The sequence below is a fragment of the Peromyscus maniculatus genome, chromosome 8 (assembly GCF_049852395.1).
Source record: "Peromyscus maniculatus bairdii isolate BWxNUB_F1_BW_parent chromosome 8, HU_Pman_BW_mat_3.1, whole genome shotgun sequence".
Classification (NCBI taxonomy): domain Eukaryota; kingdom Metazoa; phylum Chordata; class Mammalia; order Rodentia; family Cricetidae; genus Peromyscus; species Peromyscus maniculatus.
This window is the reverse complement of record NC_134859.1, coordinates 84207278-84223560: the sequence shown is the minus strand read 5'-3', so window position 1 is coordinate 84223560 and position 16283 is coordinate 84207278. Positions and strand designations below refer to the sequence as shown.

At 39.9% G+C, this 16283-nt stretch overlaps 1 protein-coding gene across 5 annotated transcripts in view; it reads left to right on the top strand.

Moving 5' to 3' along the window:
- The window catches only part of Npepps (aminopeptidase puromycin sensitive), a 116006-nt gene that overhangs the window by 32823 nt on the left and 66900 nt on the right, over window positions 1-16283 (top strand). For 3 of the 5 annotated variants that reach the window (XM_076543256.1, XM_076543258.1, XM_076543255.1), the window contains 2 exons: window positions 8967-9051; window positions 12231-12362. Coding sequence is in view for 2 of the 5 variants with exons in the window: in XM_076543260.1 (XP_076399375.1) it covers window positions 8967-9051 (85 nt within the window). In the remaining 3 variants the exon portion in view is untranslated. The remainder of the gene's footprint in view (window positions 1-8966; window positions 9052-12230; window positions 12363-16283) is intronic. The other 2 variants (XM_076543254.1, XM_076543260.1) reach the window with 1 other exon arrangement.

The window sequence follows — 16283 nt, the reverse complement described above, 5'->3', positions numbered from 1 at the left end:
GTCATCTTCCCCAAAAGATCAAGGGCCTGATGGATGGAGCATGTTACTTCATTGCAGAGAAAGCTTTCAGGAAAAATTGTGTCTGCTTGCTACCTCTGTAGCGCCTGGGAATCTTCCATTGTACAATTGTTACCAAGGACCACGCTGCTTTAGTACAGCCTTTTATGTGGTTCATTTGAAGTACAATCTGTATAGAAATCCAAAGATTTAATCCTGGAGCTGAAACAAAGAAATGGCATTCTACTCTTTTATGGCATTAAATGGAAGAATTGAAAGTTAGTTTATTATCACCACAATTTGTAGGTCAACTTAAATATTTCCCCCTTTTTTTTTTTTTTTTTTTTTTGGTGTTTTCCGAGACAGGGTTTCTCTGTGTAGTTTTGGTGCCTGTCCTGAATCTCACTCTGTAGACCAAGCTGGCCTCGAACTCACAGAGATCGGCCTGGCTCTGACTCCTGAGTGCTGGGATTAAAGACATGCACCACCATTGATTGGCTGCATTTCACTTTTTAAAGTTAGAAAGTGGCAGTTTTAGTGCTGAAATTCATTTAAATTAAAACCTATTTCTCTTTTTTATTTTTATTTTTTATCTGCTTATTTTATGTGTATGAGTGTTTTGCTTGCATGTGTTTGTGTGCACCACATGTGTGCTTAGTGCCCATGGAGGTCAAGAGAGGGCATGAGGGGGTGTGTGGCTGGAGAGATGGCTCAGTGTCCCAGCAACCACATGGTGGCTCACAACCATCTATAATGAGATCTGGTGCTCTCTTCTGGTGTGCAGGCAGAATACTGTATACATAATAAATAAATCTTAAATAAATAAATAAATAAATCCTGGGGGGGGGGGGCGGGGAAGAGGGCATGAGATTCCCTGGAAGAATAATGAATGGTTGTGGGTATTGGGAACAACACTCGGGTCCTCTGCAAGAGCAGTAAATGCTCTTTACTACTAAGTCATCTCTGTGTCCCTCTTGTTTTCCTTGTTTCAGTTTTTGGTCTTTCTTTCTTTCTTTTTTCTTCGAGACAGGGTTTCTCTGTGTAGCCCTGGCTGTTCAGGAACTCACTCTGTAGACCAGGCTGACCTCTAGAGATCCATCTGCTTCTGCCTCTAGCTGCTGGGAGTAAAGGTGTGCGCCACCATCGCTGGGCAGTGTTTTTGTTTTTAATTGCAGAACTCAGGTAATATTTACTAACATGATGGTATTGCTATATGAGAAGTAACATGCTATATCACCAGCTCCTTGCTGTTTTTGGAAAGATAACTTTAAATTTTTTTAATTTTTATTTCTACTTTATGTACATTGGTATTTTGCCTGCATGTATGTCTGTGTGAGGGTTTCGGGTCCTGGAACTTGAGTTACAGACAGTTGTGAACTGCCATGTCGGTGCTGGGAATTGACCCCGGGTCCTTTGGAAGAAGCAGTCAGTGCTCTTCACCTCTGAGCCATCTCTCCAGCCCCGGAAAAATGACTTTATATAGTCTTGTAGTCAGTGTACATGCCTATGCCCACATGCATATTTTAAATTATCTTTGTTGGGTAGAACATTTGTGCTGGTACCCCCAAAACTATATGATAGAACACAGAGTTCTTAAATTTCAAATTTAATTTATAAACTGTTGGGTGAATGCTGCTTTTTAAATTATATGAGAATACAGTTACTTTGGTGTGTGTGTGTGTGTGTGTGTGTGTGTGTGTGTGTGTGTGTGTGTGTGTGTACGTGTACACAATACCCTTTTAAGTGGTTACTACTTACCAGGCAGTAAATGCTAACTCAGTCACTTTCTGTAGATTATCTTGTTTTTGGTTACCTTTTTCTTTTTCTTTTTTTTTTTTTTTTGGTGTTTTTCGAGACAGGGTTTCTCTGTGTAGCTTTTGAGCCTGTCCTGGAACTTGCTCTGTAGCCCAGGCTGACCTCAAACTCACAGAGACCTGCCTGCCTCTGTCTCCTGAGTGCTGAGATTAAAGGCGTGCGCCACCACCGTCCGGCTTTTGGTTACCTTTTTAATCACATCTCTAATAAGGGGCAAAAAATACTGACTTTTTTTCCATAATATTTTTATTGGTTATTTGGGAATTTCACATCATAAACCCTGAGCACACTCTCCAGTTCTCCCAGGTCCACTCCCCTCACCCTTATGACACCCCCCAACTCCCCTACCCCCCAACCCCTGCCAAAAAAAATCCAATTTGTCTTGCCCATATACTCATTTGAAAATGGTCAAACTCCCCGTGGCTAGTTCCTTAAAGAAAACTAAGTCCTTTTCCATCCCTACCCTCACCAGAAACTACCACTTGTGGGGAACTTCAGCATCCTTATCACAGTTTTTATGAGTTCTCTTTGTTGGCTTTCTGTCTAGGGTGTTACTGTTTTGGGGAGGTGAGGTGATACTGACTGATATTTAAAAGGTTTAATGGAGTTGTATTTTTAAAGTACATGTTTTTGTTCATCTGGCTTCTTTTACTTTTCTAAAAGTGTCAGTAACCTGAAAAGAAAAAGTAGCTGTTAAGTAAAAAATGGCTTGATTTATTAGTATAAGCAGGTAGATTTCCTTAAACATAGGAGAAATGAGAAAATATTGGTAATTTGATGTTGTACACAAAGCTTTCTAAAGTAAAGAAACATTGTAAGCCCCTTCAAGGTAGTTATAGTAGTAGTTAGCTAAATGGGATTTGCAAATGTAAAGTAGTAAACTTTGACTTTGGTAGATCAAATGATTGGCTGCCATGAAAATTCACTGTATGTGTTGATGGATGACAAAATGGTTACTTAGATAAGGATGAAGACCCCTAACTAAACCAGTTGTTTTGTTGGCGTAAGCTTCAAACTTTGAAAAATAGTAATTTAATTTACTCTTTGGAGCAAACTCCAGTTAAGTGCTTCTTTAGTGTGTGTGTGTGTAGGGGATGCCATAGTGTGTATGTTGAGGTCCTGGGGATCAGATTCAGGTTGTCAGGGTGGGCAGCAGAAGTCTTTACGTACTGAGCCATCATCAGCCACCTTTTCAGGTTTTGAGACAAGGTCTTGTTATGTGGCCCTGGTTGAGCTTGACCTTGTGGGTTACCGACCCAGCTCTGCTTTCTGAGTACTGAGATTACAGGCATGCCCCCCTATCATGGCTCCCACTATCCTTCTTAATTCAGTTTATGAATAGGCAGAAGGTTTGTTGTCTCTGACCAGTTGGGCATAAAGGTTTTGGTATTGATTGGATATGTTCTGATAAAAAACAATGGGAAGGACTATTGCTACTTTAAACAAAAATTTAAATCTAGGTGACATTATTATTTTGAAACAGGAACTTTTAAAAAGTGTGTGTGTGTGTGTGTGTGTGTGTTGGATCTTGAACTAAGGACCTTTTTGTATTCAAGGGATAACAGTTAAACCAGAAATTTCCAGGGGGAAAATGTAAGATGTTCAGTAATCAGAGTTTGTAATTTGGGAGATTATAATTAAAACCATAGAATGCCATTTAATATTCACCAGGTTATCAGACATTTTTAAATGGTTTAGAAGGTACTGAATTTCTTTATTCTTTGTGCAGTGAAGTGTTAGTTGGAGCTATTCAGGAGGGAATTTGTCAAGTCTTGTTAATGTTTTACACACACACACACACACACACACACACACACACCCTCTGCAGTCCAGATAGACCACCACATCATTAGGTTCTTTTCTTTCTTTTTTTTAATTTAAGAAATTTTTTATTCATTTTATATACCAAACACATTTATTCATTTTATATACCAAACATTTATTCATTTTATATACCAAACACAAATCCCCCTCATCCCTCCTCTCGGACCCCCTCCCCAGGTTTCTTTCTCTGAAAAAATTCTGCTTGTGCACAAGAAAACTCTAAACCAAGATGTTTATTATAGTACTGTTTTGTTTATATGTAACACATATAAACAAGCAGCAAAGCAATGTTTTTTTAAAAATGGAAATAAACTTCTTTAGGAAGTGTCTGGATAAATAACTGCTTTATTCATAGGATGGAACACTACAAAGGAGTTCAAATTAATTAGATTAATCCAGGTGTGGTGGAGGCTGAGGTAGGTGAATTTCTGTGAGTTCCAGGACATCGTGGTCTCTATCGTGAGTTGCAGGACAGCAAGGGCTATATTGTGATCAAACAAACAATCAAATAAATACACACACATTTAGATACCTGAAATCATGGTGGCATATTTTAAATCTTCCTAACTATCTTAAAGTGTTACCACATGGTAAAAGAACTATTCTGTTCTCCTTTTTGTTGTTGTTTTCAAGTCAGGGTTTCTCTGTAGCCCTGGCTGTCCTGGAACTCTGTAGACTAGGCTGGTCTTGAACTCAGAGATCCACATGCCTCTGCTTCCCACATGCTGAGGTTAAACGTGTGTGCTACCATGCTCAGCTTGTTCTTTAATGGAAGAACAAGATTTATATCACTGTTTTTATACCTTTGGGCCATTGTTAAGTAAAATAATAGTCGAACACAAGCACTTATACATCTGTACAGACAATCTGATAACCTGGATTTCTAAGTGACTAGCTGTAAATAGGGTATATAGACTCCATAAACTGGACAAAAGATTCCTAGGCAGGACAGGAGATTTTTAAGCTAAATTTTGCAATTTTTTTAAAAAAGTAATTCTTACTTATTTTTAGATTTATATTATTGAGATTGTTTTTGTGTGGGGGAGTGTTTTTGCTTGTTTTTATAGCTTTGCCGTATGTAGGCATGCCTGTTGCATGTCTTGTGCCCACAGAGGTCAGAAGAGGGCATCAGATCCCCTGGAATTGGAGTTACAGATGGTTGTGGGCAGCACCTGGAAGAACAGCCAATGCTCTTAACCAATAGCCATCTCTTCGGCTCCCCTAACACTCTGCCTTGTTTTTTAAGAAAGGGGGTCTGCCTGTGTTGTTCAGGACAACCTTGAAGTCTCTGTATATAGAGTCCAAGTTGGTCTGTAATTTTAGTCCTTTCTCCCTTATTTGCTCAAGTGCTACGATTACATACAGGAGACACTACCTAGAGCTTAGGTGTTCAATTTAAAATTTAAGAATTGTTTAGACTGAGGATCTGTCTAAATGGTAGCGTGCTTGTCACATATAAGGCTGTAACACCACAAAAGGAATAATTTTTGGAATTTTCCATTTAATATTTTTGGGCTGTTGATTAAGGATACTCCCCCCATCCTCCAATCTGAGGACTGAACTCAGGGCCCTGTGCTTGCTAGGCAAGTGCTCTACCACTGGGCTAAATCGCCAACTCCCCCTTTTTTATTCTAACACAGATAAGACAGATTGATGTTAATATTGATGGTAGGTTATAGTGTCTTTTACATTTGAAATGTTTCTTTGGTAAAAGAAAAATCTAAAGACTAAAATATTTTTTAAATGTGTATAGGTGTTTTGCCTGCATGTATGTATCCCATTTACATGCAGTGCCTGTGGCCAGAAGAGGGTTTAGATCTCTTGGGTTTGGAGTTACAGATGGTTGTGAGCTGCTGAGTGGGTGCTGGGAAGTAAACATCGACCTCTGGAAGAACAGCCAGTGGCCTTAACCACTGAGTCTTCTCTCTGGCCCCTATTTTATGATTTTTTTTTTTTTATAACATAGTTTAGTCTCAAGGAAACCCTCATGGCTTCAGTGTGCTGATAAAATATGTAACTAGTGTAATATGTAAGAAAGATTTTCGTATTCAGTTTTTCTTGAGGGGCTGGAGAGATGGCTCAGTGGTTAAGAGCACTGGCTACTCTTCCAGCACCCACATGGCAGGTCACAACTGTCTGTGACTCCAGTTCCAGAAGATCTGACACTCTCACACAGACATACATGCAGGCAAAACACCATAAAAAGAAATAAAAATTAAAAAAATTTTCTTGAAATTAAATTTCAGTTAAATGGTTTTAAGGTTTAGGGGTCTGGAGGTTTGGCTCACCGGTTAAGAATGCTTCCGCTCTTCAGAGGACTGGACTTCAGCTCAACTCTTCAGAGATTTATTTTTTAATTGAGTGTGTGTGTGTGTGTGTGTGTGTGTGTGTGTGAGAGAGAGAGAGAGAGAGAGAGAGAGAGAGAGAGAGAGAGAGAGAGAGAGAGAGAGAGAGAGAGCGAGCGAGAGAGAGCGCGCTTGAGTTCCTTGGTGTGCACATGAAGTCAGAGAAAACTCCCAGGAATTGGTTCTCTCCCTTCACAGGGACTCAGCTTGGTGACAAGCCTCTTTTCCTACTGAGCCATTTTGCCAGCCATGCTTGGGCTGAGAGAGGGACTCACACTGTAGCCAAAGGGGTCAGGAACTCACGGCAATCCTCCTGCCTCTGCTTCCCAAATGCCGAGATTACAAGCATGAGCTGCTACATCTGGCCACCAAACTGCTTATGTCATTGCACACTCACTCACTCATTCATTCATTCATTCATTCATTCATTCATTCATTCATTCATTCATTCGCAAGACACGGTTTCTCTCTGTAGCTCTCGCTGTCCTGGAACTCACTCTAAACCAGGCTGGCCTCAAACTCACAGAGATCCAGCTGCCTCTCCTGGGATTAAAGACATGGGCCACCACCACCTGGCATCATTGCACATTCTTGTTCACAGCCAGCTTAAAGATTATAACCTGGATATACATTGGGGTGGAGTTTTTTTTTTTTGTTTTTTTTTTTTGTTTCTCTGTGTACTTCAGAGCCTGTCCTGGAACTCACTCTGTAGACCAGGCTGGCCTGGAACTCACAGAGATCCGCCTGCCTCTGCTTCCAGAGTTCTGGAATTAAAGGCATGCGCCTCGGTAGCAGGTATTGTTAGAAGGTCTTATTAATAAAAACAAACCCGGGGCCAGATTTTAGGGTGAATGCTGGAAGATAAGAGAAGCAGGACAAGCCACAGTCACCTCACCTTGCCAGTTTCTCAGCTGATCCTGTTTCCTCAGACTGGAAACCTCTGAGTCCTCATCCAGAATGAATCTCAGCTGAACTGCTGCTCAAAGCCTAAAAGCTTAACCAGGCTCTAGTTCCTCGTTCTCTCGCCTTAAATACCTTTCTGCTTCCTGCCATCACTTTCTGGGATTAAAGGCTCTTGTTACCACGACTGACTGTTTCCAGTGTGGCCTTGAACTCACAGAGATCCAGGCGGATCTCTGCCTCTGGAATGCTAGGATTAAAGGCCTGTGTACCACCATTTTCTGGCCTCTATATCTAGTGGCTGTTCTGTTCTCTGACCCCAGATAACTTTAGTAGAGTGCACAACAATATTTTGGGGAACATAATATCACCACACGCCTCCACTTCCCAGCCAATTATTTATTTAATTTTATTTGTGAGTGTTTTACCTGCATGTATGTCTGTGTACCATGTGCATGCTTGGTACCTGCAGAGGTCAGAAAATGGTGTTAGGTCCCCTGGAACTAGAGTTACAGATGGTTGTGAGCTGTAATGTGGGTGCTGGGAACCAAACTTGGGTCTCTGTAAGAGATGACTCTTAACCACTGAGTCATCATGGCAGTCCCCAGTTAATGTCTCTTAACTTTCTCTCTTTCTCTCCCCCCCCCCTCTCTCTCTCTCTCTCTCTCTCTCTCTCTCTCTCTCTCTCTCTCTCTCTTTTTTAATTTGTAAGGTTATTTATTTATTTATTTGTCTGTGTGCCCTGGAAGCCAGAGGACACCTTTGTGGATTCAATTCTCTTTCTACCATGTGGGTCCTGGGGCAGAACTCAGGTTGTCGGGCTTGGTGGCAAGTGCCTTTACCTTCCGAGTCAACTCTTGGCCTTTTCTGGGCTTTTTGTTTTGTTTTTTGTGTGTCTCTAGTTTTAGATTTGTTTATTTATTTAAATTACTTACTCATTTAAAAAAATGAGACAGCGTCTTGCTATATAGCTCTGGCTACCCTGGAATTCACCATGTAAACAGAGTTATTTTTATTTTATTTATGTGTGTGTGTATGTGTGAGTGTTTGTCATGTGAGTGGAGGTGTGTTGGAGGCCAGAAGAGGCTGTCAGATTCCATGCACCTGGACTTGATAAGAAAAAACTTTTGAAAAATCTTTTGTAGATTTATTTATGTGCATGGATGTTTTGCTCGCATGTATGTCTGTCCACCACATGCATGCCTGGTGCCTGCAGAGGTCAGAAGAGGAAGTCAGAACCCTTAGAACTGGAGTTACAGATGATTGTGAGCTGCTATGTGGCTGTTGGGAACAGAACCCACGTTCTCTGCAAGAGCAACAAGTGCTAGTACTCACACTCCAGCCGCGCGCGCTTGTGGGTATATGCAAATGGGTACAGGTGCCCTTAGAGGTTAGAGGCATTGGCTACCCCTGGAGCTGGAATTATGTGTAGTTCTGGGGTGTCCCTTGTGGATGCTGAGAACTGTCAGGTTGTTTTTGTTTGTTTTTGTTTTGTATTTTGAGACGGGATCTCTCTATGTAGTCCTGGCTGTCCTGGAACTCTGTGTAGACTAGGCTGGTCTCAAACTCACAGAAATCCTCCTGCTTCTGCCTCCTAGGTGCTCTGATTAAAGTCGTGCATAACCAACTAGGAGGGAGGGAGGGAGGGAGAGTGTGTGTGTGTGTGTGTGTGTGTGTGTGTGTGTGTGTGTGTGTGTGAGAGAGAGAGAGAAAAAAAAAAAAAAGAGATCGTTTCCTGATGTGGATGTTGGGAACTGAACTCCAGCCTTCTGCTCCTAATGGCTGAGCTATCTCTCTAATTCCCAATATAAAATGATTTTTTTAAAATAAAGATTTAGATAGAAAAGATTTTATTTATTGATCAGGTATTTAATAGTATGAAAAACTTAAACATGTATTATGGCTTTTAATATAATTTAGAAAATGTGAGTTGCTTTGAAATATTAAAACAACTTACTTATTTTTACTATTGTATAAATAATCAGCCTAGGTTTTAAAAAATCGCATGAAACATTAGCCCAGGTTGAAGGTCAACATATTTTTTGTGCTATTTCTGATAATAGCTGGTTTTTCCTTTCTTCTTAGGTAAGGCAGGCAACCAATCAGATTGTGATGAATTGTGCTGATATTGACATTATCACAGCTTCGTATGCGCCAGAAGGAGATGAAGGTGAGCCCTGTTTTCCATTTTAATTTGGTATATGGAGAGAGACAGAGACTGACTGACTCGGCCTTCCAATTGAGACTTCAGTGCCGATTACTTTCAAATGAGCCAGGCATGGTGGTGCATGCCTATAATCCTGGGATTGGAGGCTGAGGCAAGAGAACTACCTGGTCTATGTGGTGAGACTCTTGTTGTCTCAAAAAATAACAAAACAAAGCAAAGAAAAGCAAGTTTGTTAGTTGTTTATGGGACTATTGGAATAGTATTACCTATGTGTATTATAAGATAAGAGAATTGTCAGAATTTAAATTCTATTTGAAACAGCTTATGTAGTTTTCCTGGGAAATCACATTTTTATACATGTGAAGAGAATATAATAACAAGCATAACAAGGCTGGTTTTTGTTTTGTTTTGTTTTGGGGTGGGGAGCAGACAAGGTTTCTCTGTGTAGCCCTGGCTGTCCTGGAATTCCTCTGTAGACCAGGCTGGTCTTGAACTGAGAGATCCTCCTGCTGCTGAGATTAATGGCATGTGCCACCACCTCACACCTTCCTGGGTGAATGTTTTTTAATTAAGTACTTTGAATATGAAAGTTAATCAAAGGAGCTTATTTTTATATGTTATGTGTTTTTCTTTTTCTTTCTTTTTTGTAGTTTTTCTTTTTTGGTTTTTTTGAGACAGGGTTTCTCTGTGTAGCTTTGGAGCCTGTCCTGGAACTCACTCTGTAGCCCAGGCTGGCCTTGAACTCACAGAGATCCGCCTGCTTCTGCCTCCCAGTGCTGGGATTAAAGGCGTGCGCCACCACCACCGCCGCCTGGGTTTTGTAGTTTTTCGAGACGGAGTTTTTCTATGTAGCCCTGGCTGTTCTGGAACTCACTCTGTAGTCCAGGCTTGCCTCGAGCTCACAGAGATCCAACTACCTCTGCCTCCTGAGTGCTGGCATTAAAGGTGTGCCCCGTTACCGCCTAGCCTGTATTTTTCTTAGAAGACCTCACCACCTTGAACTGTAGGTTTAATAAAGATAGTAAGTCTTACTTATAACTAGAAAAAACTTGCTTTGTGAGGGCAAGAGTTAAGGTTAGAAGCTAGATATTGGTGTTAGTTATCAGGATGTTAAAAAAAGAAGCATGGTGTATTTTGTGTGGGAACCCCATTAGCATCTTTAAAATGAGAACTATTGTAGATGTTGTAATTTCAGTAAGGTTGTAATAGATTTGGGGTTCATAGCTTATTCACAAATAAAATGAATGGAGCCAAATTGTTTTTTACTTTTGTGTTTACCTTACCATTCCTTGTCAGAATATTTTATTGGTTACTTACAGAAAATCTCATTTGACATAGAATAAGTTATTGGTATTGTTTAAAATTCCTATTTTTTTTATTCTTCTCTTCTGCTTTACATTATGCTGAGAAGAAGCATACAGGTTTATTTTAAGGTCTGGCATTGTGTCTTGACTTTTCTAAAATGTCTTGTCAGGAGAAAGATGAGGTAGTTGTGGTTGCCCACACTGTTGCTGCAGTTAGCTTATGCTCAGTACTTTAGTTTGTGAGGTTGAACTACTGCAGTTTACCTTTAGAAAAACAGATTCTTCAAATGGACTTGAACGAATGCCACCTTTCGAAAGATAGCCTGGCAAATGAGAGAATAGTCAATTTCTTCACCTCTTAGGAAAAATGGAAACACTTGAGACAGTTAAATCAAGGCTAGTTTTCAGTTAGAGAACATTTAAGTCAGTGTACATAGGCAGATCTAGTAAAATAAATACAGCATTTTAGATCACTTAAAAAATAAGATGCATATCTGAATTCGAGGCCAGCCTGGTCTACAGAACGAGTTCCAGGACAGCCAGGGCTACACAGAGAAACCCTGTCTCTAAAAACCAAAAACAAACAAATGAATAAACAAACAAACAAAAAACCCCAGAACAAACATTCCTTACCAAACTGCAGAAAAGGTTCAGGGTTTTAAAAGCTTCTGAGTATGCACAACTGAATGGCGCTAAACTGCCAGTGGCCTGCACTTTGAGCAGCCTCAGTTAGTGCTCTCACTTAAGGAAATAGAAAGGATTTTATGGAGAGATTCAGATAGAACACTACAATTCTAAGACATTTTTCACTGGGCGGTGGTGGCGCATGCCTTTAATTCTAGCACTTGGGAGGCAGAGGCAGGCGGATCTCTGAGTTTGGGGCCAGCCTGATCTGTAGAGTGAGTTCTAGGAGCTAGCTACACAGAGAAACCCTGTCTGGAAAAACAAAATCAACAACAACAAAATTTTCCTTCAGAAGTAGCTATGGAACATTTCCCAATTCTTTTCTCCTATAGAATCAGGAGAAACCCAGAGTCATGTGGAAGTTTGGTTGATTGTAGAATGTAATTTGCAAAATGGTAATTTTATTGATTTGATATTTTAAGGTTTATGTAAGCATCATGGATAGATTTGACCTTTACACACACACACACACACACACACACACACACACACACACACACACACACACATACACACACACACACACACACACACACACACACACACACACTCACACACAATCACACAATTTAGTTTTGTCCTTAGACCTAGTAGCATTTTATGGCTTTTACCTTATAGGCGAGTATGGCATGTTGTTTCTTTAGAAAGTGATAATTATAAATTTGACTCAGCTCTTTCCAGAGCTATTTGCTGGTAACGGGGAACATTTTAACCTAGCTAATAACATCAAGTACTCATTAATACTTATGACAACTTTATGCAAGATTGATTCAGCCTGGCATGGTATCCCATGCCTTTAATCCCAGCACTCAGCAGGTAGAGGCCAGTAGATCTCTGTGAGTTCCAGGCCAGCCAGGGCTACACAGTGAGACCCTGTCTCCAAAAAAAAAAAAAAAAAAAAAAAAGATTCAGATATTAGGATCCACTAAATTTTGATGCTTTAGGGTAAAACCAACCAGAAAAATATTTGAAGCCATGAAATTGCTACGGTATAAGTTTTTAATGAGTGGAGAGGCCATCTTGTAATATATGCACTAATCCTGAGAGTCTGTTAGGCTCTAAGGCACTGTCTTTTAGGCATGGTTTATTTTAAAAAACTATTTGAGATCTTATTTTGTAATATACTTTTTTAATATGAGAAACTAGTAAGCGAAAACGGCTGAAAACTGTTTTTTTACTGTTCTGCACTTCAAGGGTTGGTGAAATCACTGGCACTTAAGTCAGTGCAAGGAATGCACCTCCCTACACAGTGCAGGGATTAGTATTGTCATCACTTCTGCAAGAGAAATACGAAACTCTTGAGTGCCTGAACTCAGGTCCTGACAGGTAAAGAGTCTTTTAATTTATCATTAATAGACAGCTTGAGTAAAGCCACGTAGAAAATGATCATTGGAAAATTTTGTGCCAGGTTTTCCCTTAGTGTGTCCTATCAGATACCTGCTTTCCGCATTAGTGTGTGAGAAAGGAGCTCCCCTGATGAAGTGTCTCTATACAAATCCAAGTCCAGATTTACCAGCTTCACTTTGGCTTATCTATATAAGGGCCTAAATTACATTGTTTGTGAAGTATGGTTATATGTTTGAATGTGTACCTATGGAAGTATGCATGTGTTTAATGTAACAAAAGAATATTGCCAAATACATCATCAGAACAAACTGTTAACTTGACAAAAAGTAGTAAGTAGTTCTTCACACGTGACCATACGCCCTTGTTTAACTTCTAGTAATGTATATTCTCTCATATAATTATGTATCGGTAAACAACACCAGCCACCATCTCTTTGAAGTGGGCTTATTTAATGTCATTATTCTGAAAATTCATGTGGCCCTTAAGATGGGAAGACTGAAAGTGAAAGCAACATAACTGTCTCTAAAACATATGTATTGATGTGATAGACATGGAGATATTTTCAGTGGAAAGGAACTTGACTATGACTTCAGTTTTAAGACAGAGATGTAGGTTAGAGTTACCATGTAGTCAGACAAATAGAAAATGACTGAATTGGGCTGGCATTAGGAAAATTTGATGGGACAGAGGCTAAATTAAAAAGAATGCCTGTCTCATAAAAACATTCAATGTTTGTAGATACAGCTTAGTGGTACAGTATTTGCCTAGCATTCCTGAGGCTCCAGGTAATTGATTCCCAGCAAAGTAAGTAAGTCAAACAATTAAAAATAAATGTATTCAAATTAAAACAATAACAACAACAAAAAACTTCTGGAAGTCACATATAGAGATACCTCTACTCCCAGCACTCAGGATAGTGAGGCATGAGGATCACAAGTTTGAGGCCAGCCTGGACTACATGGTTGAGACCTATCTCAAGCAAACAAAAAGTCAAAAGAATCTTCTATTCAAACAAGACATTTCTTTAAATTAAAAAAACAAAAAACAAATTACTCATTTATTTAGCAGTGTTAAAGTTAAAATTTATTTAGCACTTGCTAAAGAATGTTAGGCAAGTGATCTAGCATTAAGATGCATTTCCAGCCCCAAATAAAACATTTCTGAAGGCCACATTGAACTTAGTTAAAACTTGGAATTCTGAAAGAGTCCTGAGAACTGATTCTAAGGAACTGGTATATTCTGCATCTTCTTCATCACTTAGACCTTAGTGCAAGATGTGAGCTTAGCTATCTGATTAAAAGGGAGTAAAAAGAAGAGGTTTGTTTAATTAATTAATTTATGACACAGGTCTTCTACAGCTTAGGCCTGCTTTCAGCTCATTGTGTATCTTCAGACTGGCCTTGAAGTTGGTGTCCTCCTGCTTCAACTTGCCAAGTGCTAGGAATACAAATGTGTTCTGCCATTCCTGGCACAGCCTTGAGGATGTATAGACCTCAGTGAAAATTGACACAAACAGTATGGTAATACACCGTATTATAATGAAACCTTAACTAAGTTGTTTGAATTTATTTGCTGTTCTTGCCTCTGTGATACTATAGATACCAAGATTTCAGGGCTGGCAAGATGGTTCAGTGGGTAAAGGCACTCCACCACACCCCCAGCCTCACGATTGGAGTTAGATCTCCTGACTTCACATGGTAGAAGGTGACATGTGTGTCTTGGTGTGCACCCACCTGAAAATAATGTTAAAAAAATAAAATATTTAGGGCTGGTGTATAGTTAAGTGGTAGAATACTTTTCTAGCATGTGTCAGGCTCTGAGTTCTATCCCTGCCACTAAAAATAAATATTCAGAATCTATCAGCTCCTTTTGATAGACTTTATACTGTTTTGTATGGAGAGGTTGGGTGCATGGTGGCCTACCAATGATAGAATTCTCATGCATATTATACAGACACTCCACCACTGAATTGTATCTTACCCAGTTTATTTTTAGAGAGATTTTCTTTTGTTTCATTTTGCTTTTGAGAAGGGGACACACTGTATATATCTAAGGCTGGCCTTGAACACTTAAAACCTCCTGCTTCAGCTTTCTGGCTGCTGGTTTAAAGAGGTTTTGAGCACACTTGTTTATACTGGCTTTATTTCTGGGTGTCTTTTGTTGTTGCTGTTTTTGTTTTATTTTAATTTACCTTTGTCTCCAGTTTACTGTTTCTTTCTCTCCCCCCCCCAACTCCTCCCAAAGGGTTTCTCTGTATCCAGGCTGGCCTCAAACTCAAGAGATTCACCTGCCTCTGCCTTCCAAGTGTTGGGGTTAAAGGTGTGTGCCACTACCTGGCTTGGTTTAGTATTTCTGAATGTACTGAGTTAGAATGGGAACATAACGTCTATTTGTGCTATTGTTTTTTTGAAGAATGAGTAAAATTTTGTGTAACCTGACCACTACTCCAGACTACATTGAGTAACCAAATAGTTTCTCAACTCGTTGGTAAATTTCAGGACATCCTGTTTGCTAAATTAAATGGCTCTCTTATTTCACTTTTAATATATCTTAATTTTTAGAGCTCTTTTAGGTTAACAGCAGAATTGAGAAAAAAAAAAATACAGAGAGTTCCCATATAACCTCTGTTCCTGTGCACTCAACAGACTCTAATGTCAGCACACTGTTTCGGAGTGGCATTAGTGGTTCCAGTTGATACCTCTCCACTGAAACATCTTCATCTCACATCTGTGTTTGTTTCAGTCTTGGTGTATTAGCTGTGGGTTTTGACAAATGGGTCATGACAAGTGTCCACCGTTACAGACTCACATGGAACTGTTTTACTCCCCTAAAACCATCTGTGCTCTACCTGATCACCCCTCCTCCCCATCTATCTCCTGACAGCCACTGTGCCCATAGGGTTGTTTTGTTTTTTAATTATTTTTAATTATGTGTCTCTCTGTGGGTATGTGCATATGATTGTAGGTGCCCACAGTGGCTAAGGAGTGTGGGATATCCTGGAGCTGGAGTTGCAGGTGGTTTTGTGCTGCCTGATGTGGGTGTTGAGAATTATCCTCTGGAATCAGTATGTGTACTTTAGCTACTGAGCCATCTCTAGCCCTGTGCCCATAGTTTGCCTTTTCTAAAGTGGCATGGTTGGAATCAAACAGTATGCAATCTTTCCTGATTGGCACTTTTCACTGCAATAGTATACATTGGAATTTTGTCCATGTCTCTTCATGGCCTAGTAACTTGCTTCCTTTTAGCACCGAATAATAGTCCATCTGTGTGTGGTGGTACAAACCTTTAATTCCAGCATTTGGGAGGCAGAGGTAGGTGGATTTCTATGAGTTATGCCAGCCTGATGTACACAGTAAGGTCCAGCCAGCTAGGGCTGCATCGTTAGACCCTGTCTCAAACAAAAAATGCCCTTTTTGCATAGGCTACAGTTTATTTACTACAGGAATGTTTTGGTTTCTTCCAAATTTTAGCAGTTATGAATCAAGCTGCTGGAAAAATCCATATTCTGGTTATTGTTTGAACTTACAAAGTTCTTCGTTCTTTTGTATAAATACTAAAGAGTATAGTTGCTGGATCATATGGTACAAAGAATATTAAGTCTCCTCCATCTTTCTTCCTTCTGAGGCAGGTTCTAATGTAGCTCAGGCTGGCCTTGTATATGTAGCCAAGGATGACCTTGAATTCCAGATCTTCCTGCTTGTACCTCCCCAGTGCTGGGATTGGAGGTGGGATACTATACCCAGGGTATTCAGTTTGTAAGCCACTTCTACTTTCAAAGTGGCTCTTCTGTCAACAGTGAAGGAGTTTCTATTGCTCTACAACTTTGCTAGAATTCGATGTTCTGGAGTTTGGACATTCTGATAGGTATGTTGGAGTGTCTGTTGGTTTTCATTTGAATTT